General features: G+C 41.9%; 2 protein-coding genes across 6 annotated transcripts in view; one reads left to right on the top strand and one right to left on the bottom strand.

Moving 5' to 3' along the window:
• Positions 1 to 1,801: 1,801 nt before the first annotated feature.
• On the bottom strand, positions 1,802 to 16,791 carry ggps1 (geranylgeranyl diphosphate synthase 1). Of its 2 annotated transcripts, none has more exons than XM_070840967.1 (4): positions 16,730 to 16,791; positions 13,880 to 13,972; positions 12,060 to 12,130; positions 1,802 to 3,468 (listed from the first exon to the last, which is right to left on the bottom strand). In XM_070840967.1, the coding sequence occupies exons 1-4, from the start codon at positions 16,737 to 16,739 to the stop codon at positions 2,665 to 2,667; spliced, it is 978 nt and encodes a 325-aa protein (XP_070697068.1). In that variant the 5' UTR covers positions 16,740 to 16,791; the 3' UTR covers positions 1,802 to 2,664. The 2 variants fall into 2 exon arrangements, with proteins under 2 accessions (XP_070697068.1, XP_070697069.1); XM_070840968.1 differs by lacking the exon at positions 16,730 to 16,791 and adding an exon at positions 16,317 to 16,688.
• A 323-nt stretch (positions 16,792 to 17,114) lies between these two features.
• arid4b (AT-rich interaction domain 4B) overlaps positions 17,115 to 25,703 on the top strand; it is a 36,803-nt gene continuing 28,214 nt past the window's right edge. For all 4 annotated transcript variants that reach the window (XM_070840720.1, XM_070840719.1, XM_070840718.1 and 1 more), the window contains exons 1-2: positions 17,115 to 17,272; positions 19,587 to 19,635. In XM_070840720.1, coding sequence (XP_070696821.1) covers positions 19,630 to 19,635 — 6 coding nt within the window. In that variant the 5' untranslated portion in view covers positions 17,115 to 17,272; positions 19,587 to 19,629. The remainder of the gene's footprint in view (positions 17,273 to 19,586; positions 19,636 to 25,703) is intronic.

The following is a 25,703-nucleotide window of genomic DNA, read 5'->3' as shown; positions in this document are numbered from 1 at the left end:
TAGAGCTCATTTGTTGTCCGAAAAGTATTCAGTAAAAAACATAATGCTGCACTGTTGTACTGGATGATATATTTCTTCAGAGCAATGAGCGCTGTGGTTTGTTTTGTCAGTCCGCCAGACCCGCAGCTGAAAATAGTCCCCAGATGTCCAGCTGTTTCAGATGTTCCTCAGCCTTTTCTGAGACTGAAAGTAAATTTTTGTGACCCATTTAAAAATAAGAATTTGTTAGTGAAAAAAAGAAATACTCAATCACAAATCACCTTTTAATTGCTACTAAGGTCAGATTGGAGGCATTCAGCAGTTGTGTTGAGTTCTTCTGAGAATAAAATGTCCTGGCAGCGCTACAGTGAAGGACTGCAGTTGTTTTGGCAACTCCAAAGTGTAAAATGTGTGTAACTGTATCCGTCAGTAAAGGTGCATCATAAAAAGAAAAAAACATTGCCCACATAAGTAATTTAAAAAACCATAATTAACTAAAGAGAGAAAAGAGTGAGCACAGCAGCATCTATTTCCAGTCTCAGCAATGAGGTTTTCAAAATGTTGTAGCCACAAGAATATTTATGAAACATCTATCGGAGTGCTAACAAGCAACACAAATGTGTAAACGCAGCCCAGTGATAAATAATCCAAAGCTTGCAGAGGATGACTGAGACAGTGAGTGAGCCGTGTCGCTCTTCACACAAAAGCTATTCTGTTTTGCTCTCAAACAGAACTCAGACACCGTGGGTGGAGAAAATCAATCCAGACAACCGAGAGAGAGGGAGAGGGAGAAGAAATGAGAACCGTGAGAGGCTTTGATTACTGTGATGGACTTAAGTCAGCCCTGCGAAAGCCACTTCATACGTCTATACTGTTTATCAAATCAGAAATGCATTTGCATCACATTTTCCCGCACTTGTGGCTGCTCAGAAGGAAAATTAGGAGAGGAACCGCTCACCCTAGATTTTCAAGAATTTGACATTTTGATGAATAGATGTATTTTCAGAGAAGCCACAATTCAATCTGAAAGACACATAATTAAGTGAATTGCAGCTGTCAAGAGCAGGAGCTTCAGTGAGTCAACAGAGCTGTGCGGGACAGATAGCCTCTGTCCGCAGGGCTGGGCTTCTTTCAGATGCAGCTCAGAGTAAATTCACAACAGTACTACCAGAGGCAGCAGATAATACAGGATTTAGATGGCTGGTGTCTTGTATTTCAGACCAAGCTCGAAGTTAAACCCCATCCACGTCCATAGCAACCAGCCCGTATCACTGTTCAGTCAAGGTTCCTCAAAACAAAGCACATGGCAGGTAATTTCTGTGCTAACTTGAATCAGTCGCTTCGCTTCGCAGCCTTGGCCATTCAGCATGCAGCTTCAAACGTACCGGCTGCAATGAAAAATAAACATGGATCTGGTGCAGCGGGGGAAGACGTATGATTACATGTACTGTGGATAATGATGGCTATGTTTTGTAATGTGGGGCCGTGTGTGTGAGGTGTGTGTGTGTGTGTGTGTGTGTGCGCGCAGGGAGATCCTAGTAAGGCATCAGGTCCAGTGCAGGAAGAAGGCTGTAACGGTACAGGAAAAGGCAGAGAGATGCACATACAGGCAACTTTTTCTCAGTCACTTCTTGGTTTTGAATTACACCCGTGTGCTCAGTAGATGGTGCTGCTCATCTCTGGAGAAGGGTCCCTCCCTTCCCTGTTACATTAAATATGTTCAACACTGAAAACCAAACTAGCCTTGGTGCCACAGGGAGATATGAAATTTGTTGTAGAAGTCAGGAAAGCCCACAGGTTATCTTTTAAAAGGGTTTTTTTAATTCAAGAGATGGAAACAAGTTCTTAACTGGAGCACAGTCCGTACTTAAATATCATAAGTGAATCACCGTAATAAAATATTAGAACTGTGAAGAGCTGTGTTGAATCTGAACCAGATGGAAACACAGTCTGCAATAAACCAAAGCATCTACACAGTCGTCATATACAGTCGTGCATAAACAGTGAGCTCTACTTTGCATATAATGCCAGCACGTTACATAACAAGTAGACAGTTGACTCGCAGAGGTCTTCTCTACAGGATTGGCACTCTGGCGGCAAGGATTCCCAAATCACACATCACACACTGGAGACATCCGTTTCGTGGTTTAAACAGGGAGTTTGGAGGGGGGGGACACACCCAGCATTCACTCAGCCCTACATAAACTATTTTCATTTGGTGGCAAAACATTAAAAAAATACATTTATATGCACTGTAGTGCACATCAAAAGGCAGGCTTTTACTCTTGTTATTTTTTTCATTTTCAGAAAAGCAAATCTGAAACCATAAGAAGTTAGTTTCTGTTTTGATTCATTTCTCCCACCGACTGCACAGCCACACTTGGACACAAGAACTGCTGTACTTTGTTAAGCAACACTTGAAGGATGCATCTAGCACACAGAACAGGGAGGCAACATTTGGATTTGCTGTTACATAGCTGCTGAATGCAGTTGAAGCTGTTGGGCAGAGTTCAGGTGCTTAAGTTTGAGGATTCGCTGTGGCTTCTGAGAGGGTTTGTGGCCGTAACATGCTGCTAAGTGGAGCTTTTCATGAACGTGTACGTCTGAATCACTGTATTAGCAGATGTGTTAGTGGAGTGTGCAGGTCTAGTGTGTGAGTCATGTAGCAGTGAAAGGTGGATGACGTCAGTAGTTGTGGCTGGAGTGAGACTCAGTGCTGGATTCTGCTGTGGCCTCGGCCTCATAATGCATTTTGCTGAGGTGATTGACAAGGCTCTCCAGTTGAGGGTTTCCCCCAAACTCCCTGATGAGGCGGTAGGCCTCCACCTCCAGATCCCGCAGAGTCTGACGGGTGTAGGCGAACGAGCCAACCTTCTCCAGGTAATCCACACAGTATCGCTTGATGTCCATGTTCTCTGTGCGCTGCCTCAGGATGTTCTGCACCTGGGTGCTCTCTGGACGCGACCATATGGCATGAATGGTTGGGAAAGAGAACTTGCCCTCAGTCAGGTCTTCGCAGTAGCTCTTGTTCTCACTGTACTCCCGAGAGCTCAGGTTGGCGTAGTCGTCCCGGATCTGGAAAAAGAGGCCCAGTGTGTCCAGGAGGGGTTTCAGGTCCTGTTTCCAGTCAGAGAAGAGCTGCATCAGGCCCACGGCCAGGCCAAAGAGCCCCCCAGTTTTCTGCAGCACCATGTTGCGGTACTCCTGCTCAGTGGGACAGGTGTAGGTGTCCCTCCAGTGGATGTCCAGGCCCTGACCTCGGTGCAGCTCCAGCAGCTGCCGGGTAAACACTCGGACAGCCTCGGGGTGCTCCAGAGTCAGCACCTTCTCCAGCCCGAGGAAGTACACGTAGTTGGCCGAGTTGATGACTGAGGGAATGCCATAGATGCTGTGGGCCACAGGGAAGCCTCGCCGCAGCTTGGAACTGTCCTCGATGTCATCTATGAGCAAGCTGGCGTTGTGCAGCATCTCAGTCACCTCGATGATCACCTGGCACAAACAAACCCCCATCATTCATGTGACAATTATGCAGAAATGAACAATGCATTGTAGTTTCCATTTCATGGTACTTCATGTTTTTCTGTTTTTCTTTACCAACTTCCTGGAACAATGATGCTTAGGGTGAGAAAATTTCCTTCTCTTTACTAGTAACACAGACAGTAACAGGCTCTCAGGAGCTCTGTGTAAATTATGCATTACTACTTGTATACAGCAGAGGGTGCCACGTCTACACACTTGCCTGCACTGTCTTCATCAGCAGACAAAACACTTGTCAAGGAACACACCACTCAGCCAGAACCTAAAACAACCACCTGCCTCCTTGAGCCACTATCAGTTAAACTATTTAAGGATCTTTGGACATTTCTGGGACATACAATGCTGAATATTGATAATGTGTCTTTCAGAACTGGCCCTGCCCACACTGGCTTTAATACTGCTGTGGGTAAACCTCTACTTACAGAACCATACTTAACAGTAATCTTTTTTTTAACTGTTTCAGTCTGCTTTCAGTCTCTGTCACTCCACTTAAACTACTCATAGATTCAGATCCCACCTCAGTGCTTCTATTGCTGGATCTCAGTGCAGCTTTGATGCCACTGTTTACTCCAAGACTGACTGGAAAATCAAATCAGTGTCTCTGGCCTGGCTCTTGCATGGTTAAAAAGCTTGCTTATCTGGAAGAACACTGTGTGTTTCCTTGAACAATATTACATCAAAATTTTATGACGTGAAATATGGAGTACCTCAGTGCTTTGTTCTCGATCCTCTGCTCTTCTCTTTATAGTTTGCCTCTTCTAATACGTGGTCATGGTGTTGATTTCTACTGACTACTTTCTACTACTCTACGAGCTGATACTGTATGCTGTATGTTATTGTAAAGGCAGAGAATCATAGCCAAATCATTAAATTAGAGGCATGTTTGTCTGCTTTGAAAAACTGCATCTCATGTGATTTCCTGCTCCTAAATTCTGATAAAACTGAGATGCCGGTCATTGCCCGCACTTCCCAGTGACACCAGATAGATCATGTAACAGTAACTCACAACAACTCTCTTCTCAAAGTTTGACAGCCAAGAATATTGTGGTGTTGTTATTGTCATGTGATGTGCAAAAATTTGTGCTGAGGTTTTTTTACCGGTCCCACACTGCACTCCACATGAGTACAGTCTGGTGTCGCATGTTTTTTCTCCTCCCCTCTCTCTCTCCTCCTGTTTTCTCCCCCCACTTTCCCCACCACTGTAAAAATGGAATTTCTCCCCTTGGGGGGATCAATAAAGGTGAATTGAATTGTTACGTCTGATCCTACCCTCGCTTTTCTTAAGCTTGTTGCAATGTGTAATATCTAACCATAAATTTTAAAATATTCAAAAACCAATTACAAATAGCAAGAGAGTGCGTGAATGATTTTGGACATAACCTGTGTATCTATATGTATGATATCTATGTAACGCTGTCTAGGAAGTTCAATTTGTCATGATGCATTGTGGTATACAGAGAGTCCACTATGTAGGGCATTATAATTGTCATTGTACATTCGGACAGCGCTACAAAATCGTAAACTCACTATGGACACAGCCACAGTGTTAAGAGATATCTACTGAAGTTAGAACATTAACCAGCCTGTCGTTTTGTGTAATACCACTTTGTACCCCTGATAGTGAGTCACTGTAGCATCTAGTCTAACTAACGACACAAATCGAACTCTGGTAAGACAGGAGAGGCGAACTAACACTTGCCTGCACTGACATTGCAAGGTTCATCAGGGGAGGAGGAGGCGAAATGCTGCCCCCTGTTTGTTTGGAGCAGACGGTTTGGCTTTGCACATTGCTCCTTTAAAGAAATCACCAAAATGGCCTTTTTCCATGTAAGTAACAGCTAAAATCTATTCTCTCTCCCTGATGCAGAGATCTAAATCACGCCTTTGTCTCACCCAGACTAGATTATTGTAACGTTTTGTCATGGTGCTTGCCAGGCCCGCTATGTGCTAGCATTCAAAGTCTGCAAATGATTCAGAATGCTGCAGCTAGAGACTAAAACTAGACAATTTCACCATATCACACCAATTTTCATTTCCCTTTCTTGACTCCCTATTCATGTCAGATAAGACTTTAAGGTGCTTCCGATGACTGACAAAATTATAAATGGGCTCAACCCTTCATACCTGTCTGATTTCATTATACCTTGTGTCACATCTCACGCACTATGCTCTCAGAATATAGAGCTCGTGTTTGTCCCCCGTGTAAAAAGGAAGTCAGATGGCTGCAGGGCTTTTTCCTATTGTGCCCCTCTCCTCTTTAATAACCTTCCTACTGACTCTGTTGGGGCTTTTAAATCCAAACTCAAAACTCATCTATTGCCTTAACTTTCCGCTTGCTGCTATTTTTGACTGCCTTGTACCTGTTAAAATTATTGCTCCAGCAGGTGGGTCTTAGTCTTAATGAATCTATTAAGTCTCATAGCCCAGGTCTGTCCTGCCTATGGGAATTCTGTAAACTTTTTTTTTGAAAACCACAGAATCTCTCAAATGACATACGCTCAGTCATTAACCTTAGCCATAAAAGATGAGTGTGCTGACAAGCTCCAACAACGTTATTACAAGATGACTGTGTATCAACATTAACACACATGCACTGGTGGGCTGAGTCTGGGGCTATGTGGATAATACTTTAAATTGTTGTTTTAGCATTTTCACCAATATGAAGCAGTCTGCATGTTAACATAGATACTTTGCTTGCTTACGTCCTGCGATAACCAAAAACGGCTTTGTTCCAGGCCCATGTCTGACACAAAACAGCCAGGGTTGCCATCAGGTGTCTGCTGTCTTGAACTGGCTGTGCAGCCTGCTGGAGTGCTCCGCTGATTTAAAAGACAAGTGGTGTGGCCTGGTAATGAAAGCTGTTTGTATGGGGCTGGGGAGCACAAAGAGAGGCTCAGTGGGTCAGGCAGATGGCCAAGGCTGGGCCAGTTGAGCAGTTTATGCGCCAAACACAACCTTTCCCTTGACAGGGTCCCGACACTCGCTCACCCTGCAACCTCAGTGAGCCACTTACAAGAGAGGGGGGCTGCGGGTGAAGCTCCAATGAATGTGCACTTCGTTGTGAATATGGAATATTATGTAGCTAAAAACTTCATGAATTCAGAGGTTCACTGCAAACAGACTGTGGTGAATTACAGCTCCCTGTCAGGAGGACCAAGGGTGCAATCAAGACAAAGAGTCGAAATTCACATCAACAGCCTCAGAGCACCAACAAACAAAAACTCAAGCACCAACAATTTTTTAAAAAATGTTGGCTTTCAGTGCCTGGGCTCTCCAAGGATTCTTATCAGTCAGGCTGTCACTATATGATGCTGTAGTTAAAGTGTTGAGTGCCTTCATCGCTCCACAAGACTTCTGAGATACTACCAGAGGTTACTGCCTCAGAAACTCACTGTTTGCATTCTTAATGGATCACTGATTTTAGCTTTGGCAAAGACTCCCTCACAACAAATGAGTGCAACATAGTGATGGGAAATAACTCTGACACAGACGAGACAGATATGTGCGCATATGGACGTGTCCCACAGGGACTACAGTCGGTGCTCACCACCACAAACATACCAGCATCAGGCTGCAGGACTGTTGAAGTGTTTTAACATGGTCATCTGACGTGAACACACACCATGCCTACTGGGTGGTGTTATTCAGAAGTGCTCTCATTCATCTAGAACAGCAGTTTTAGTGTGTAAATATAACAAAATATGGCAGCTGTCCTAATAGTTTCAATTAATTGCTCAAGAATCCACAGAATAATTTCAGTCTGGGATTTATGTTTTGTCAATTTTTGAATTATTTGTTGATACTGTGTCCCTCCTGTCCCCTTGTCCTCATCAGCTGTCTGTTTTCTATTGCTGTAGTTGCTGTGTGGTGTGGCGCCAAAGACAATTTTCCACAATGTGGATAATGGAGCCCATAACTAATTTACAACACATGGTTTTACATTTTTTAAATTAAACATTTAGGGAAAAGAAGAGAGGAGTTATTTCAGCAAAGGTTATATATTTAATGAGAGTGGCCATTGTTTAGGCTGACTAACTAAATTGACCATGAGATGTGTTAGGGTCTATCTGGCTAACTATTGCTTTTCCTAGGGAAAACCCTGCAATACAAAACTATAACAAATGTACTGTCTAGTCTGACAAAGCTACCCATCATATTTGACATGCTAACCAACCCTATTCCTGGTTATTTTCTCATGGAGAAGGTAGCTACATTATAGTCGCACTCTGCGTCAGTCACATTAAAAGCTACAAGAGGCTCTCAGCCCGAGGCAGCAGACATTCTCATGAATGACACTTGTTTTCAAAGTGAGAGACAGAAGACTGTATATAAAGGATAACCTTTTTACACTGTCACAGAACAGGAGGACACCAGTCTGCTAAAGGTCACAATGCAACTGATGTGTTCGGGGGGAATTTCCCAAACCGCCACAACCTGTGCTGTACTACACTGTAGAGAAGCACATACGGGGGGGGAGGGTTGATAAAATATTCATTGCCAAACGAATGAGACAGTGTGCCACTGTCACTGCTTCCATCTATCTGAAGACACGGTTGTTTCCATGGCGGCGACTTCTTGGCAGCAGTGTGCTAATGATGACGAGGGGAGTCTGCATGATGGGTTCAGCAGGAGTTTACAGAGCTGCTACACAAGAGAGGGGGAGGGGGGCAGAGGGAGTCATAGGGGGAGGCAGTGCTTTGATATGTGAGGTAGATTTAAACCTCAACTACCTGCTGTACTGTAGGAACTGCTGTCCCAAGTGGAATTATCAGGAGAGCAAATGTAGATTTGGTTACATTCTGCATGTGCATGTAGGCCATATGAACTGCCAACTAATCTGCATCAAAATCTCAAGGCCTTAGCCTCAAGGAGCATGTGTGCTCCTGAATTGAAAATGCCAGAACTTCGGCTGAGCAACGTAGCAGCGCATAATGTGAAAATAATCAAAAATGCCACTTCGCTCCTTTTATTAATTTTGCAAACTGAATTCAATCATTTGAAGACGTCCAACCCACTGTAGTGTGAAAGCACTGATTAAATATATCTCATCTGATGCAAAGCGTGAGATGGCTGCTGTGGCAGGAGGAGGGATGCCATGACAGGATTGATCTAAAATATTCAATAATTCCTCAGAAGACACAGACAACTTTATTACTCCCCTGCACCTATTTTTCTTACTGAGGCCTGGAACCAGTCACCACATCTGGGGAGGACTTTCATTGTGTGCTGGAAGATAAAATGACCACAGGAAATGACAGTGCGACCTCAAAGCTTCACCGCAGAACGAGGATTCCTCTGTTTGGGGAGGGTTTATAAAACATTCAGGACTAAGGGAGACCTGTTGAACAGCAAGCCTAATGAGACCCGACAGGCTCCTCAGCACTTATTTTGCACTGCGAAAGGCATGTAGATTCAGAAAATACAGATCAGTCTCCATATCTTCATCAGTGGACACAGAACCAGTATTTGGCCACAACAATGCTAATGCTATCAGCATAATAGGGTCAACGGTCTGATCTACCTAAGGGGACAGTGGCCCTGCTCAATAAAACCAATAAATCCTTAACGGCTAATTTGAAATTAATCTGAGTGAGGAAAAGCAGGAATGCCAATCAGCTGGTTGTTTCTATATACACTTCAATATGTCTGCTGCAATCTAATCAGGCAGCAAGAACATGTTACAACACTTCAGAGGATGAGTGGAGGCGTTCGCTTGCCTGGGAAGTCGTCTATGACTTCAATCATGCTAATCCTTGGCTCAAAGAGGTGATCGGGAACACAAGAAGCTCAAAAAGCAGTAGTAGTCTCTTACTGGAGATTAATGTGGGTACAATATGTCTTATAACACACAAACAAACAATCCCCAAGTGCTGCCAAACATTTCCTTCTCACTGTCATTTACTGCACCATCTGGAATATGCTGTATAGTTACAATGACAATAAGCTGCCGTGACCTGCACATTTGCATTCAAAAAGCATAAGCTAAGACTGATTTTAAGGCTTACTTTAGAGATAGACAGTGTGAAATGCATTGTATTCTGCAGTATTAGCATACAATAAGCAAAACATCCTGCAAACTAACTCCATCAAATTCAAGGATTCCAGGGAAACGCCTGGAGAAGAAACAACAGCTATTGCAACTAATACCTTCCTATGCAGTGATTGCCATCAATTTGGTATCTTCCTTTTTTAATTCAACTTTAAGTCAACTCTAATGTGACTAGGGGGATAAAAACAGTGCTTCAGAGTCTTGGAATAAAACTGACACCTTAGCAATTGGCTTGACAACAGATCACATGCAACAAGTTAAAGTGCTTAGTGAATATAATTTAAAAACCACCTCAACTCACAGGGGCGTCTTGCTTTCACTCCCACTAGAGACACCACTTTCTCTCATTAGAAGCTCTACTCTAATAGATTTTATGCTTTTCAGATGCTGTGGAGTGAATGTCCAAACATAGAGATACTAACAACAGTCAAAGCACAACTAAGTACAGGCAAAAACCATCATGACTGGACTTTGACGCAAGTATAGAAAATGTAAATGTGGCAACGCTCCTGTTTTACATGGTAAAAATACAGTTGTAGTCTCCCATCTTCTTGGGTTCATGAAAAGAAAAAGCTTTTGATAACTGTTTTATGTTTCTGCTGTATGGTATTTACTTTTGTTTGTATTGCAGGCAATGATGGCATTGTTAGTAGGCACTGTTTTGCTTTGCTTCATTTTACCTTCCTTTGCTCAATTTTCTTTTCAACATACTTTCTGATTCAGGGTAGTGCTCTTTGTGATATTATTACGTTAATATTAATGCGCCACCACTGACCAACTTGAAAGCCCTGAGTCATGAGTAGACACATTGATATGAAGCGGTAGACGTAACAAGGAGTGCCTTTTAAAAATGAGGAATAGGGAGCAAACAGTGCAGTGCGTTATGAATACATCCACAGTGGACAGGACTTCATCAGTGCCAGTTTGAATGATACCTCAAGATGGTGAGGTTTTAGACTACAAGTACTTTCACATATTTAATTCATTAAAATCTGCATTTTGTACGTAAATTGTCACTTCGTTATTTTTTCATGTTTAAAGGGAGCTTCGCTGTGCTGTTGAGGTGGTGGAGACTGTGTCGTGGTCCAGTAAAAAAATGAGAGAAATGTGACCACAACATACAATGTCCTGATCTGACACGGCTTGGTAGTGTGACATCGTCTTTTGTCTTTGCCCACAAAACCTGTGATGTGTTTCTCCAGCTGGCTTAACAGCCATCCACATGAGTGGCACCGAACCTTTTTGAATCTCCCCACAAAATGTGTGATGTGGGCTGCAATTCAGTGGTCTGGAAACAGGATGCAGGGCTGTGCCTTTAATTAAGCAGTCAACCCCCCAATCATGTAACACTACATGTAATGTAAACAGGGTCACTAGTAGTGTCAAGTCCTACAACGAGCTACTGTTATTGCCCAGCTGTGCAGCTCTGAGGCTTGTTGTTTTGCTTTTAGGCCTCACAGCTTTACTTAAATGGTTCAGTCTTGAACTCTTTTGCAACGGCAGCGAGTAGCCATTTTCGCTCAGATAAACCCAGAACAGGTAAACTATGCAACTGGCTGATGGAGAGTGTTGAACATTTAGTGAGTTAACATTTTAGAGTCACGTGGGCATGGAAGCATCTCAAATGGGATGATTATGTTAGTCAGTTTGCGAACATGTTAGCTACTCAACTTGTTTTGAAGTTTTTCTGTCCTCTGCTAGTGAAACATTGTTTTATGTAGCTTAAACATTTAGCTGGGGCTGTGTTGGTGCTGGAGTTTTTCAAATTCAAGCACTTCAAGCAAAAATTTCCAGACTTTTCCAATTCCAGAAATTGCTTTATACTCACGGCAATCGATAAGTTTGTCACTTCGTTTATTTTACCAGCTGGTCATATTAACTTTGAGTGCATCTTAATTATTTAATGCTTGCTAGGGTTTACATGAGTGATTATGTAGATGAAAATCAAGCACTATATATTTTTTAGACTATTTGAGTTCAAGCCTTTTCAAAACCTTGAAAACATGACTGTTAAAATCAAGCATTTTCAAGCACTTTCAAGACTCTACGAAGACTGTACGAAAACTAATTTAGGCCATATAATTTTTTCCTCAAGACAAACTGCGTGTGTACACGCACACACACACGAGCAAATGCATTCAACTATAACAATTCATAAGTCTGCAGTAAGGGAACACTACATTTTTCAACCTACAGATCAAACAAACATAGAAAAGGCTGTTTTTGAAAGCATTGCTCCACATTTTTCATTTCAGTCCACTTGATCTTCAGCTGCATTAACAACCTCCTGTAATAAATCATGGATGCTCTACGCTCCACATCCAAGCTTTACATTTCCATTCAGTTAGGAACAACACAGCTGACACAACACTCTGGTTGCATTAGTAAATAAATTGCCTATTCGGAATGAGCACAGCATCATTTCACCTTTCTGAACCTGTCGGCAACAATAAACACGCTCCAAAAAACAGACGATTCTGAACGAATGTCTCACCTGCAGTTTGTCCTCTGGAACATTAAGCCAGTGGTTAAATGCCTGGGATAGTTTTGTCCTCACCTGCTTTCCTGAGAAGAGAGTTGAAAAGAAAGTCAAACATTTTAATAGACATATGTACTGTACTACACAAAGGAAAAGGAAAAAGCTGAGCTTTGACGGCATCATTCACAATAACTACTGTTAAAATCATCATCTATGAAGTACAAAAAAAACGTGTTTTAGTGTTTAGGCTTTGCTTTTTCCTGATGTTGTAGATATTTGAGGAAGCACATTTTGTTCATGACAATTGAGCTGTTGTTCATGTTTTAAGGTGACTCTCTCTCTTTGCCTCCATTGGACTCTGTTGTAAAGCCATTTCCAACCGAGTGCTCACAACCACAGTCTGAATAGTGATAGTGGTCAGTACAATCTAATGCAAAATTGTAGAAAAATTTGGCAAAACTGACAAAAACACCCATGTTTAAAATCTTGGAATTTTCCTTGAATGAGACTGTCTGTTGCAAGACTTTAAAATAATCTGAAAGAGACAGTGAAGCTGCACCAGAGGAAACATCCCAGCTAAGTGAGACTCTTTGGACTTGTCCTATTTACCCAAATAAATGTCTGGCGTTAGGTCAGTCACTTCTCCACTGACAAGAAGTGACCAATCAAAAGTGAAGAAATAAAAAACAGCAGCAAGCTAGAACTACATACAGCTTGCTTATTTCTGGGTATTCATACTCTAGTTTCTCAGACTGTTCCCCTTTGTGACCATTTAGAGTCAGCAAGTCAGCAATGTGTGAAATACAGCATCAAATATGAATATTAGACAAATCTGTTCTTGTTCAAACCATCATCTGCTAGAACAAAACATCATCTTAGACACAGTGAGACCATATGCTGCTGTCATAATACAGATTTGACATTTAGGCTTCATCAGTCAGCTGTCATGATTGTGTTCCACATGTACTATGTAAAACAAAACGTAGTTCAAAACCGAACTGCATAAGGTACAGCTGGATTTAATGTCCTTTAAAAAGGTCCCATATTGTGCAAAATGCACATTTCTCTTTTCTTTTCAACATATGTGTCCCCAGTGTGCCTACAGACCATCAGATTATAAGAAAAGCCCATCCTCTCATTTTTTCCTGCACCATCTTTCAGTGAATGTGTGTGAAAGCACGCCGTTTAGATCCGGCTCCCTTTATGATGTCACAAGGAGATCTGTTGAACACGAGACCTGCTCCAGCCCTTCTGCAGGCTGAGTCCACTTTGCTGTCCGTCATTGTTCCTTCCTCACTAACACCAGCTCCCAGCAACACAAAGATGTTGAAGGTAAGAGTGAAACACACATATTGTTTTGTTCCTCTAAACGGAGTGTGCAGAAAGAGGCTAAAAACAGCTGCAGCAATCAGGTCTGCTATGAGAAAGATAATGTGGTTTCTGAACATTAAACCATGTAAACCTGTTCTAGTAGGGCCTCCAAATATAAGTAGGAACTTGAAAATGAGCAGATTTCGGGACCTTTAAGTTCAAGTCTACTGTGCCACAGCAGTAACATGCACACATACTTACATGAAATCAAGCAGCATTGACCGACACGATGAACAACTTGCAAAATATCCCCCTTCATCTGATGCAGCATGCAGTGTATGGTGAATGTTGGGTGCATGTTTGTTGTGATTGTGTGTGCTATGTATTATTCATCATTTTAGGCACCTTGCTGATGCTGATCCAATGTGACTATCAAGAAGAGAGCGGGTTATGGGTTCAGAGCAGCTCCAGTATATGTGGCATTTGACTGTTTGCCTGCATGTCTGACATGGAGAAAGACTCACCGGGCAGTTGCAACAAGTACTTGTACGGTTCCAGCAGAATTCGCTCAGAGGCGGCTTGCGAGTCACTGTCCATCGTTTCAGGTTTACACAGATCTATATTGGAGGGCAAAAAGCACAAAAATGTAGGGAAAACAGAGTTTTTGAAGATGATTACATTTCTGAAGATGAATGAGCAGCCTCGGCTGTACTGCACTCTAAATTTGTTTGTCAGCAAATGTATATGCTGGATTGTGCAGCTTCATAGACCTGGGAGGCAGTTTGTTTGGAGTGTGATACATGTAGATAAGATAGAATATTCTAAAATGGCCTTTTGATCAATTTGAAAAGGAAAATGTTTTGAATATAATAATTTTCTCAATTCACCAATGGAAACTGACCTATCTAGAACTACAAAAATATTTTGAATGTGTTTCATATAAGATGACACAAAAAATATTACAAGGGGCCAACTGCTCTGTTTTCTGCTCATTCTGGATTGTAGGAAATGTAAGAAACCTGAAAGGCCATCAAATGCACAAACAGACATTGAAGAGCAACACAGACGTAAACATTCAAAAGAAATGATTTGCAACTGACTTTACATCTTCAAGCCATGTTATTTATAGTCTCACAACAGAAAACGGTTACTTTCCAAAAATATGAGCCATCAAGCAATCGATAACCCTGCTCCCTAAAGAGATTATTGCTTTAGAGATTAGATAATGTAAGAGATTACAGGTGACATGCAGCAGCAGATTCACGCCACAGAAGCCATTTTTTCCTCTAGACTGTTGATGATTACAGATACAATGGTGATGTTACTGAGCTTTCATATTTAAAGGGCTTGGTGCACGTTCACAATTACACTCGAGTGAACAGCAGCGGTGAAGATGTGTACAATTCTAATTAGTGATGCTGTGAGTGTGTTCTTGCTGGGTTACTAACTACCGCAGTTACCATTTGACAGCACCATTATTAAAGCTGCCTCTTAACTGACAGATTGGGGAACCAGTGTTGAGTAGACAGAACTGTGCTTGTAGAAATTGCAGAAAGTAGTGTGTTGACATGACAAGAACGCTGTCAGATGCGAAGGCCATCTTGGTGCGACTAACACCAGATACATTACTACAAAATGCAACTCCACGCTAATCAGCACAACACAGAGGAACTGTGTGAGTAACATTTGTGACACTTATTGTACTTTTCCTTTAGATAACACAGGAAATGTAAAGAGGAATGCTGAACCAAAGTGTTGATTGTAAAGCTTTACATTAAAATGCTCTAACTCATCTAAAACAAACAAGAAGGTTGAAGGTTTAGAGAAATCTGATAAATTATATTCATGGTGTATTGCACTGTGTGCTACATACATGAGCAGAGCAATGACATCCTCTTGTGCACAGTGACCCACTGGTCACATGGTTGGATCAGTTAAAACAATCACATTACTGATGAATCACAGAAACAGATGACAGTGATGCAGCAATAACAACAGAAAGGTTGGGCTGTCTGTGGCAGCAAGTGATAACCATGGCAAAAAAACTCACTTATTCCTTACATAAGGCATCAGTTTAGGTTTAATTTCATAAAAAGGCCCCAACAACGATGTGAACATCTGGTCACACTATATAGATCCATAAAGTGTGAAACCTCCATCTTGATAAAACAATATATGGGAATTACATTCGGTTTAAAAAGGAATCCGTTTCCCTGCTGCTCTGCTTGTGATGTGTATGCACAGCCTCACACGTACTCCTTATAATTAAATAATCAGGCTGCCATGACATTTTCTATCAAATAACACAATGCTGCAATCCATTTCCAAGTGCAATATTGTACGAGGAAGACCTGATCTCTTGCCAGGTAATATTATTTACAGAATCACTGTGACTTTTGAAAAGCTGAGCCCCAGCAGGTAGACAGAAAGTTACTACTTCAATAATTGCAAATGTACCACCAACATAGCCCTGCACTTAACAGTATACAGTACGGTATAATTCCACACTTTGATTGCACATTGATGATATAATACATTATGTGTTTAGCTAGAATGATTAAACTCTAGCCAATTTACCATTAGATTTGTCAATTTTGCTTCAAAATATGTCTATTCACGTACACATATTCTATAGTGAAACTTTTAAATGTTAAGATATTGAGATCCAACCAAAAAGCCAACGTACACTATAGAAAATGAAGGTTATTTTTCAGGAATGACATGTTTTTAAGCAAGGAGTTTTACTTTTTGTTGCAAGTTTTCCCACTATGTTGACAAAGTGCATCCATTCAAATTTAAGTTAACTTAAACGACAATATTAATGAATCTTAAAGTACACAGACCTAAATGGTTCTCTCGCTCTCTCACACACACACACACACACACAGACACAGCAGGGTTTGAAAAGTGAAGTGCTGCTGAGACACACCAGTTTCCTCCTGGACTCTGAGCTCCACCCACCTTGGCTGCTGTCTGTCAACTCGCTGTCTTGCCGGGTCCGGTGTTCCGGTTAGCCACAATGCTACTTAGCTAGCGTTAGCTGGCTAACATAAACGCGCCGTTATGCGAGCGTCGGACATTTCTTTCTTTCTATTCCTAAATAAAAACATCCACTTCAATGCTGGTCGACTAAGGCACACGATATGACCCCCACGTACACACTTTCATACCATTTTTAGGTCCGTGTGTGACTGGCTTATTCACCAGATGCTATGCTAAGCTAGTGCCGTTACAGCTACGCATCACACAGACACTTTTCCAGTCAAGCTAGTTTTGATGAGCTACATATATACGCTTCGGTTTCGTGACAGAGCAGGCGCAGAGAGGCTGGGGTATATAACATGACTGCCTCGCACATTGTGTGTTGCACTTACATTGCAACATTGCCCGGCAAGAGCTTCCGTCCTACAAGTAAATCAGAAAAAACACACCTCTATGTCACCGGGCCAGTCTGTGACACAAATCGAACACACACGGGAGGTCCAAAACTGGGAGTTGTAGTTTTTCAGTGTTTTTTCCTCTCTGTATTGTGAGAACCACCCAGTAGGATTACTTCTTACACCTTACCATGGATATTTTTCTCCTGGATCAGCCAATCCCGTGCTGCTGAGGCATTTCCCCTCACTGTGCCGTCCAATGAGAGAGCGTATGTCCGTGAGAGGCGGGGTGATGGCGGCCGTCCATCATGCTGAGGAGGCGGGGGGAGAGGATCACAGAAAGAGCTAGGCTAGAGGAGCTACTCAACAAGGCAAACAGCAGCGCTCTGCGAAAACGACTTTTACCCATCCGCATCCAACATCAACCGGGGGGCCAACGGACGACGTTAAAACCTGCCAGATATCTCACATAAATGTTCCTATGGATTACTAATACACTTTCGTCGAAAAACAGAAGTGTTTCTCAACTTGACAGCGCAGGTAAGCCTGCTTTTGTTCGGCAAAGCCATCGCTATTTTCAACATTTTCACTAGCCTGCTTCCCTGCTGCTACCAAGCCAACCTTGGCGTTAGCTAACTTGTTAACTAATGCTGTGATGTGTTCAGGGGGATTTTAGGGAATGAATGAATTAGGCGACTGGGCGGCAAAAAGCTGACGGCCGAGAATACAGAAAAAAAACTTGGTCAGCTCGATAACAAAGTTGTGGTGTAGCCAGCCAAATGGAGCTGATGAGCGCAGTGAAGGGTTGTGCTGCTCCGGGGTTGAATAGTTTCAAGCACCGGAGTGTTGTGTTGTTGAGCGGAGGAATCCTCCGAGGGGCTGTCGTCGAGCTGCGCCTGTCATGGTGCTCCCTAATACCCGTCAAAAGTGATATTGTACACGAAACCATTGGCGACCTGGTATAAGCTTGGCATCGCTGCAGGATGTGATTTGTCGACCAGCGACTAAATAGTGTAATTTACCTGGTAAACTGCATTGTCAGGCTTTTTTTTTTTTCCTATTGTGCCCCCAGTATCGCTAGCTTCTCCCGATTGACTTGTCTAGCGGATCAGATCGGCTACCATGAACCAGGGAGCCCGTTTGATTAGTTATGGCCACATTACCAGATGCGAGATGGACTATTTTCCCTCTGCTAGAGAGGACTCATGTTATTCTCAATGCTGTGTGTGTGTGTGTGTGTGCGTGACCAGTATTTTGCACATTTCCGTAACTGGCAACATCACCGCTGACAAACTGACTGGGGAATCAGGTTTAAATGGGCTCCAAGCTTTAGTCAACCACGATATCAGGTTTTAGGACAGGGGGGGAATGGCGGCCGAGGCTCGGACCGTGTGTGTGCATTATTATTATTATTATTATTATTATTGGTGGTGGTGGTGGTGGTGGTCAATCACTCACTTGCAGCGGCTGGTCTAGCAAATTGTCTGGGGCGGATGACATTGTATCCTCCGCGATCATTCGCCGCGACTAAGAGGCACAAATGAGGTCTGCGACCTTGGCTTGTGTTATAACAATAAAATGTTGTAGGTATTAACGCGGCGTTGCAGCGTTACAAGTCTTCCCCGAGCTTGACCTTGTTGCGAACCGTTTCGTCGACTTGTTTCTTTGTCAGAGGCACTCAGCGTTACTCCGTGAACAGTCAGCGAAATGCCACACCACTCGACAAGGAGAGCATTTTGGGAAGAAACAAAGTGACTTTTAATGGGGCTGCACGGCCGATTCCCACTTTGTTCAACTTAACGCTGTTATTGCGACACGGCTTTCGTGTGCCATGTCTGTAAAGGTCTGGTTTGGTGGCTGTGCAGCCTGCCCATGAGCAGTGTTATTATCGCTCTATTTTTGCTGTCGAGTGCACTCTCCGCAGAGAGCAGCGCACCGAGACAAGGGAGAGCAGCGAGCACGAAAACGAGCCGTGTCGGGGGCAGCTTTTTTTTTTTTTTTTTTTTTTTTTTTTTTTTCTCTCTCTTCCTTCTCCCTCTGCAAAAACCGAGAGAATCGCCTCCGAGAGAGAGGAATGGCTCCGGCAGGGGCAGGTGACTTGCGACCACCGTTCCCGCAATTTCCAGTGTTTGTGCGCTGAAGTGTTCCCGTTTTTCTGAGCCGACTGTCAGCTACAGAAATGGCGTCATCTTCTGCTGTAGCGTCGGTGTAGTCAGTGCAGTGCAGACAGCAGGCACACCACGCTGCCCTGCTCAGAGAACCGAGCACCGATCGCCTCTTACTGTATCTCCCACTTTGCCCCACACCACCTCATTATCCGTGCATTTGTGCACACCGAGGGAGGCAGTCGTCTCTTTGACCAGCGACGGGTTACTTCGTGTTTGCTCGCCCTTCTGGTAGCCACAAGCCAAGTCCGGCTGCTGACGGACTGACTACAGTGCACTGGGCATTACATAAACGGCTTAAAGGGCTCTGCGAATGAGAGTGATCAGCCTGCCACTGTGTTACTTTGCAACACAGATATTTTTGGTGAATGTGGCTCGGGAGCCCGGGCGCGCACACCACCAGCCTATTGCATTAGTTAGGATTATTCAAGCAAAGGATCTTTTTAAAAAAAACTTTTTCTTAAATCACCTCCAGCCTCAATTCAGAGCGAGTCCTTAAGAGGATCATTTCATGTGCGGACAATGTGTTTCTCTAAGCAGTGTAAAGTGTGCTCTGCCGCCCAGCTTTTCCTCGGCATCCAGCAGTGTAGCAGAAGTGATGTCATCATAACATAACCGTGTCTTGTTGTGGCAGACTCAAGTTGGCACTGTGTGTGATGCCTAACAGCCTCTTCTACCTCTGTTTCCAGCCTCAGATTCGTCACACTGGTCACCTAGAGGACTCATAGAGAGATGAAGGTATGTTCATTCATTTTCTTTTTCTGCCTGCATGTGTTTAACTCCAAGGGGGAAATCAATCAGATCGCTGCTACTTCTGCATCTCCGGTCTTAGCTCAATTTCATCTAACTCCTGTATAAACAGGCCTTAACAGTGCAAATCAAACATAAAATGTTGAATTTAATGTCAACATTTTATATGCACGGCTTCATCCTTTTTATTCTCACAAGGCTAGTGTGAACTTTTACTAAATGTCAATTTCGGTCTTGTTCAAACACAGCTAGGCAAGTGTCTTGGACATCAGCCAAAGTAATACATTTATTTGATAAGCATGGTGTTTGGTTTCCAGTGGCTTCAGCTGTATTTGCAAACATAAATTGGGAACTGTTATTTTGCTGTTCTGCTTTGTTATGCAGTTTTATTGAATTACATACTGAGACGGGGCCTGGGCGTGTAGCGATATATGTGGAATTCATTACAAAAACTGCTTTCATAGAGAGTGACTAACCTAAATCCATGCTAAAAGTATAGTGCATAGTAATACATGAATAACGGAGTAAGTGAGCTGTGAAATTCACTAAATATTCTGAAGCCCTGCCATTGTTTTTTTTTTAATGCCCTATTCAATTTAAAAAAAGTCACAACTGTCATTGTTTGGGAAATGTGATGCAAGATATTTATTCATTTCTTATAGTTTCAGTGGGTCATTTTTGTAGCTGATGTTATGCCTGCAGGCTGTTGTGTCTTAACTTGTCATTTGTTGCCGTGCACAGAGTCACAACCTGCAGATATTTCACTGTCACTGTTCATTTGAAACTTTGACTAGAGTCTGAATTTTAAGCTGCACTTCATTTGGCACAAATGGTCTATAGCCCAACAGGGTCATGGGAAAAGAATAAACAAAGCAGGCGATGTGATCACTGTGCTAAGCTTTGCGATTGGAGAGTTCACTGCATGGTGGACAAATTAAAAACTGCCCTAGTAATGATTTGTAGTCTGACACTTTCGTCCTAATGATGTTATGCTTATTGTGGTTAGTCACACTGTACCACCATTCACTAATATACATGTAAACAGTCTACCAATTAGCATCCACACATCCAATTAAAATGCAACCAAAAGCATGTGATGATAAAGTAGTTGCCAACACATATTTTTGGATGATTCATTGGTCCAAACGCTTGCATTAGAGATCAGATGAGGAAATGGCTCTCGTCCTGCTAGTAGTGCTGACTTGAACTGCATGATGATCTGCGGTTACATAATGAAGTGTTTGTGCCACAGGAAGACAATGGAGTTTGATTGTCATGACTAGAAATGCTCTCCAGTGAACGGAGAGCATCGAGGCACGGATGACACAGAAACAAAAGGGGTTAGCAGATATAAGTCACACCTCAGGCTAGCTCTGCTGCTTAATTTTCCTACAAGTGTCTACTTTAATAAAGCTTAATATGTGAAAATCCATTTAACTGTTGCCATTAGTGCCTGTGACTATTTTGCAGTTATTATTCTCTCCAGCTGGATAGCAGTAGGCTCTTATTAGATGGTTATTATGCTTACACTTGCTTATTTTCCTAACTGCTGACAGGATTGATGCTCTCACATTGACATTTCTGGTTTAATGTTGTAGCATTTGTTGTTTTCATAGTGCTCTGAGTCATGTGGCTCTATTGATGCTTGGAGAGTGCTTACTTATTTTACTGCTCTGTATTGTAGGAGCATCTGTTCAATGCCTAAACTGTAAATTGCTGTGTAACTAGGACAACTTTTCATTATGTTCGCATTGCATTTCATGTCACTTTAGCTTAGGGTCCACAGCATTTTTTTTCCCATCATCACACACTGCCTTCAACACTGGATAAAATGCTTTAAACATTGGACATCCTAAATGTGGACTAATGTGTTGGATAATTGTTTGAATTTCTTTCTTTAATTCATCTAAAACTGTCACGTTAATGACTTTGTCTAACCTGGAATAGAGGAGGTCCTCACTAATCTGGTAGATGTGCTCCCTTATTTCACTTTGTCCATGACCTTGGTAACCTAGACAACATTTGTAAAAATGTCTCGAGCATCAATACCAGCAGTTCAAGCCCGTACTAAATATTTTACCATTTCAGACTGAAGCAGTGTCTCGTAATGCCCATGCAATCCTCATTAATAGCATAAAGGTGCAGTCCACATGCATATAACTGTGCATGTAACTTTACTTTACACTACTTTTGTGTAATAGCGTAATAGAATAGTTTTTACACATTAAGTGTCGTTTACTTGTCATGAGTAGTTCTACTCGGCTTGTGAAAACAGTCTTACAATGTCTTCAGTGACTCTGATGGGGAAATAACCCTGATGACGTCATCAGAGCCCGGGTTTGAGACGTAAAATTTCTGACCTAAAGCGTGTGTTACAAACGGGGGGTGTGGGGTTAATAAGAAGAGGGCATTTGACCTGTGCTAGAGACTACAAGTCACCATATCTCTGCCCCTCCTGCTTCAACTTTGGGCTCTCTGTTTTGAATCTGCTGAAGCACTGAATCTGGAGTTTAACTCAGTCAGTGGAGTTATAAAGTATAACCATCTAGTACCTTTTCAGACAGCTTTTGATTGAAACTATTTGCAAGAAAATTTGCCGTGCTGTGGCAGTGAAATGTGTTTAATCAAGTCACTCCTGCATTTAGACGAGTTAACAGCATGTGGTGCTGTGGTCACATGATGCATACTTTCAGAAGAGACCCTCAGCAGGTCAGGTGCAGCAGGCCGCTGTAGTTGAAGGTGTTCATACCTGTGAACCAAGTACTTTGTTAAAACATATTCTGCAACTCTGCAGATGAACAAAGTGTACATATGGTCTGATTAATGGAAGTTATTGTTAAGGAAAGAGGAATTTTTGATTTCCTCTGAAATGTAGGTATTCATTCATAACTTTATTTTAGACACATAGGTCCATATCAGTATAAAGCAATACAATAAAAGGCATCACAACGAAACAACACGGTTATTCCAGTGTTTCCAAAAACAAGAGGAGTCGCCTACCTTGGGTCACTATGTGTTAAGACCATCACGATTACATTTTTTTGAATCAATCAATCTACACATAGATTTTTAGACAAATTTCCTCAACACAGCATGAAAGATGGGAACACTGCTGGGAAATGTATGGGTGTTGGATAACATCAGCATATATTCAAGTCAAAAAGGACTGAAACCCCCTACTGAGGCCTCACTAAAAGTAAGAGGCCACTACAACTCAGTTCAGAAGACTTATGCAAAAACAGGTTATTTGCATTTTGGAGTTGCCCGTCCACATGTTTGCTAAATGGGGTTCTTTAGAATTATAAGCATCAGTGATTTATAAGAAGCTGTCGAAAAGCTGTTAAATGCAGAGTTTGATTAAAATGTATAAAGTTCTGTACTCTGTTTGAGTTGCATGAACACTGCAGGAGGAGTGGATTTGCTGGACTGCCCTAAATTTTAGGGAATAAGTGCGTAAACAAAAGGTATTAAGATCTTTTTTTTTCCTAGCATAAAGCGGCCATGGCATTGCCAAGGCAACTCCTGCTGAAGCACCAGTCACTGGAATTGTGGTGACTCTGGTTTGGACAAAGAGGTGATTCACAGCAGGATTATTGTACGTGTGAGCTAGGCTGGGAGGGAGCTTAATTCTTTCCTGCGTGCCTCTTGCATGTTCCTTTTGTTCGACCCACAAGCCTATTTATTACAGCACAATTACAATCAAAAACTATTCTTTGTAATGTTTTAGTAACTCTGTTTGGTGCGTTTAAAAAATATTTGTTACACTTGACTTTAGACATTTAACTGTTATATCATGTCTGTTTCCACCTCCCTCACCTGGTACGACAGCTGAGTAGAAGCCAGTTTAGGTTCCTAACATCGTCTTGTACTGTTGTGTAACTTGAAACATGCCAACATACAATAGTGGCACATCCATCCATCCACCCTCCCAGCGATAGCATGTATGTCATCTTAGCTTTAGTGCACAATCTAGATTAAATCCTGGACAGTGACAACAGTAGTGACCTGAAAATGAGCAAGGTGTAGATAACAGCAAGATTTGCCTGTGATTTCAATTATGTGTTGGCTGGTAATCTTATCTGTCTGCACATCATCTCTGAATTACATTAAGGGTTAGTTATTAAGAGTGATAAAAAAATAGCAGTACACGGTGTAAAATGACTAAGTCCTGGATACACAATATGATTTAAGCAACAGTGCGTAATTGTTATCAGACAAAAATACTTAAGATATTAAAAGTCAAAGTACTTGTTATATTTTCATATGTTGTTGATTCATCTAGGCAGAACACATTCTGACAATTTACTATACTTTTAGTGGTTTAATCAATAATAATGTGTCATATTATATAAATGGCTCATATGTTTTGTATGTAAAACCATGTACACGAACACCCATTGTCCACTATGGTTAATTATAGCTCAAAACTGTGCTCAATTAGCATCTTCCATAACTCCTCTTTAGGTTTTAATGTATAGAGTCAGGTGAAGGCATGTAATTACACCTTACTACAGGTCTAATCATCCAGAGTACTTGAAAACACTTGACTGGGTGCAGAGAGCATTTAATTTGCTGAGTAACTAGTCAAATAAATGAAGTAGAGTAGAAAAGAAAAAATATCAAGTTTATATCAAGTAAATTGTACTTTTAAATAATACATACAGTATGTATTAGTTTTCACTTTTGCAGTGGATAAAAGTAGACGTTGAAGAAGGTAGAAATCTACTGAGGAGGGAAAAGTACACAAGACCAAACAATAGAAACAAACAAACTAAAACACACAACACCAGAGGTCACAATGGTGCTGTGCAAGAAAAACAATCAAGAAAATCCCTGCAGCGTGATGGCAGTCAGAGACACCAGGCTCTTCGTAGTTCAGGTAGGGTTTCCAAATTAGTCTGAAATTATCTGTTTTTGAATCTATTATACATATATAAGATACTCAAATAGCACCAGCTCAAAAAACACCATCTGCCAGCCTTTTCTACAGTTTTCATTAATTCACTGTAACAAAATGTTCTTCTTTGCAGCATAAGTAACAATACCGTTAGATCTCGTTGTGTTTTTTGATGTTGCATATCTGCTTGGACAGGCTAAGATGAGGGACACTGCATCCCTCTCCATTTCCAAACCTAATATATATATTTTTTTATTTCATTTTAGAAAGCACATAGAACCAGTATTTTTAAGGCTCACGGCTTGCCCAAAGACAATCAGTCTTACATTTAAGGCTCTTGTGTGAAAGAGAAGGGTTGAAATGATGTCTGTGTGTGGGAGTAATGTGCATTCTCTGTGTAATCTCAAACTGTATTGCTTTGGTACAAATAAATGGTACTTGGCTACGGTACTTGAGTTATACTTGGTTAGACTGATGATGACTATGATGATGTGATTGGAGTAGTTCGTTATGACATTTTCAAATGACTTGTATCAAAAATATGGGTCCGTCAGACTTCGATTCAGTCCAGCAGAATTTCCCTGCTCTCTTTAATGGGTCTGGAAATAATGATCTGAGCAATCATATGCTGTAAACAGTCCGTGGCAACTGTCCATGTTAGTGGACAAAATAGAGGTAGAATAAATGACTCCTCCACTAACACAAGACTCAAAGTGACAACATAGTTACTATCAGCTGACCGTGCAAATTCATAGGTAAAAGGTCAGCAAAGGTTTGCTTGAGAATGTGCAGCATATTTGAGTTGGTTTAAATGGCAGTGAGTGAGAGGCAGAAGGAATATTTGCAGACTGGTGGGCTTAATGCATTAACAATGGATGTCCGCATGCCTCCATGGAACAGCCTCCCAGAAACAGCCTGTGGTCTGTCGAGCAAATGAGCAGGGATTCCTTGAGCTCCTCCCTGCTGACAGATATGAAGTGACTTACAATCCACAGTTTGCATATCACCCATTCCATTAGGTTTTTTTCATTGTTGCAGTTTTTACCTTTTGATAGCTGCCAGGAAGCATCTTTTTTACTGAGTTGTAGGATGAAAATGCTATAGTCACTCAGCCTGTCCAAGAACTGCACTATAAGCAGCAGCTTATTTTCAACCGGCG

Source organism: Pempheris klunzingeri, chromosome 12 (assembly GCF_042242105.1).
Source record: "Pempheris klunzingeri isolate RE-2024b chromosome 12, fPemKlu1.hap1, whole genome shotgun sequence".
NCBI classification, from domain to species: domain Eukaryota; kingdom Metazoa; phylum Chordata; class Actinopteri; order Acropomatiformes; family Pempheridae; genus Pempheris; species Pempheris klunzingeri.
Note: the sequence above shows the minus strand (reverse complement) of the source record. Positions and strands in the feature narration are given on the sequence as shown.

Bases quoted from the DNA above. Each gene is read 5' to 3' on its own strand.
- ggps1 (XM_070840967.1), bottom strand. The intron at 12,131-13,879 runs GTGAGTCTTTCT...CTCTCTTCTCAG, and splicing joins GTACTTGTTGCAACTGCCCG to GAAAGCAGGTGAGGACAAAA. The intron at 3,469-12,059 runs GTGAGACATTCG...TGTTTGTGCCAG, and splicing joins TTCCAGAGGACAAACTGCAG to GTGATCATCGAGGTGACTGA.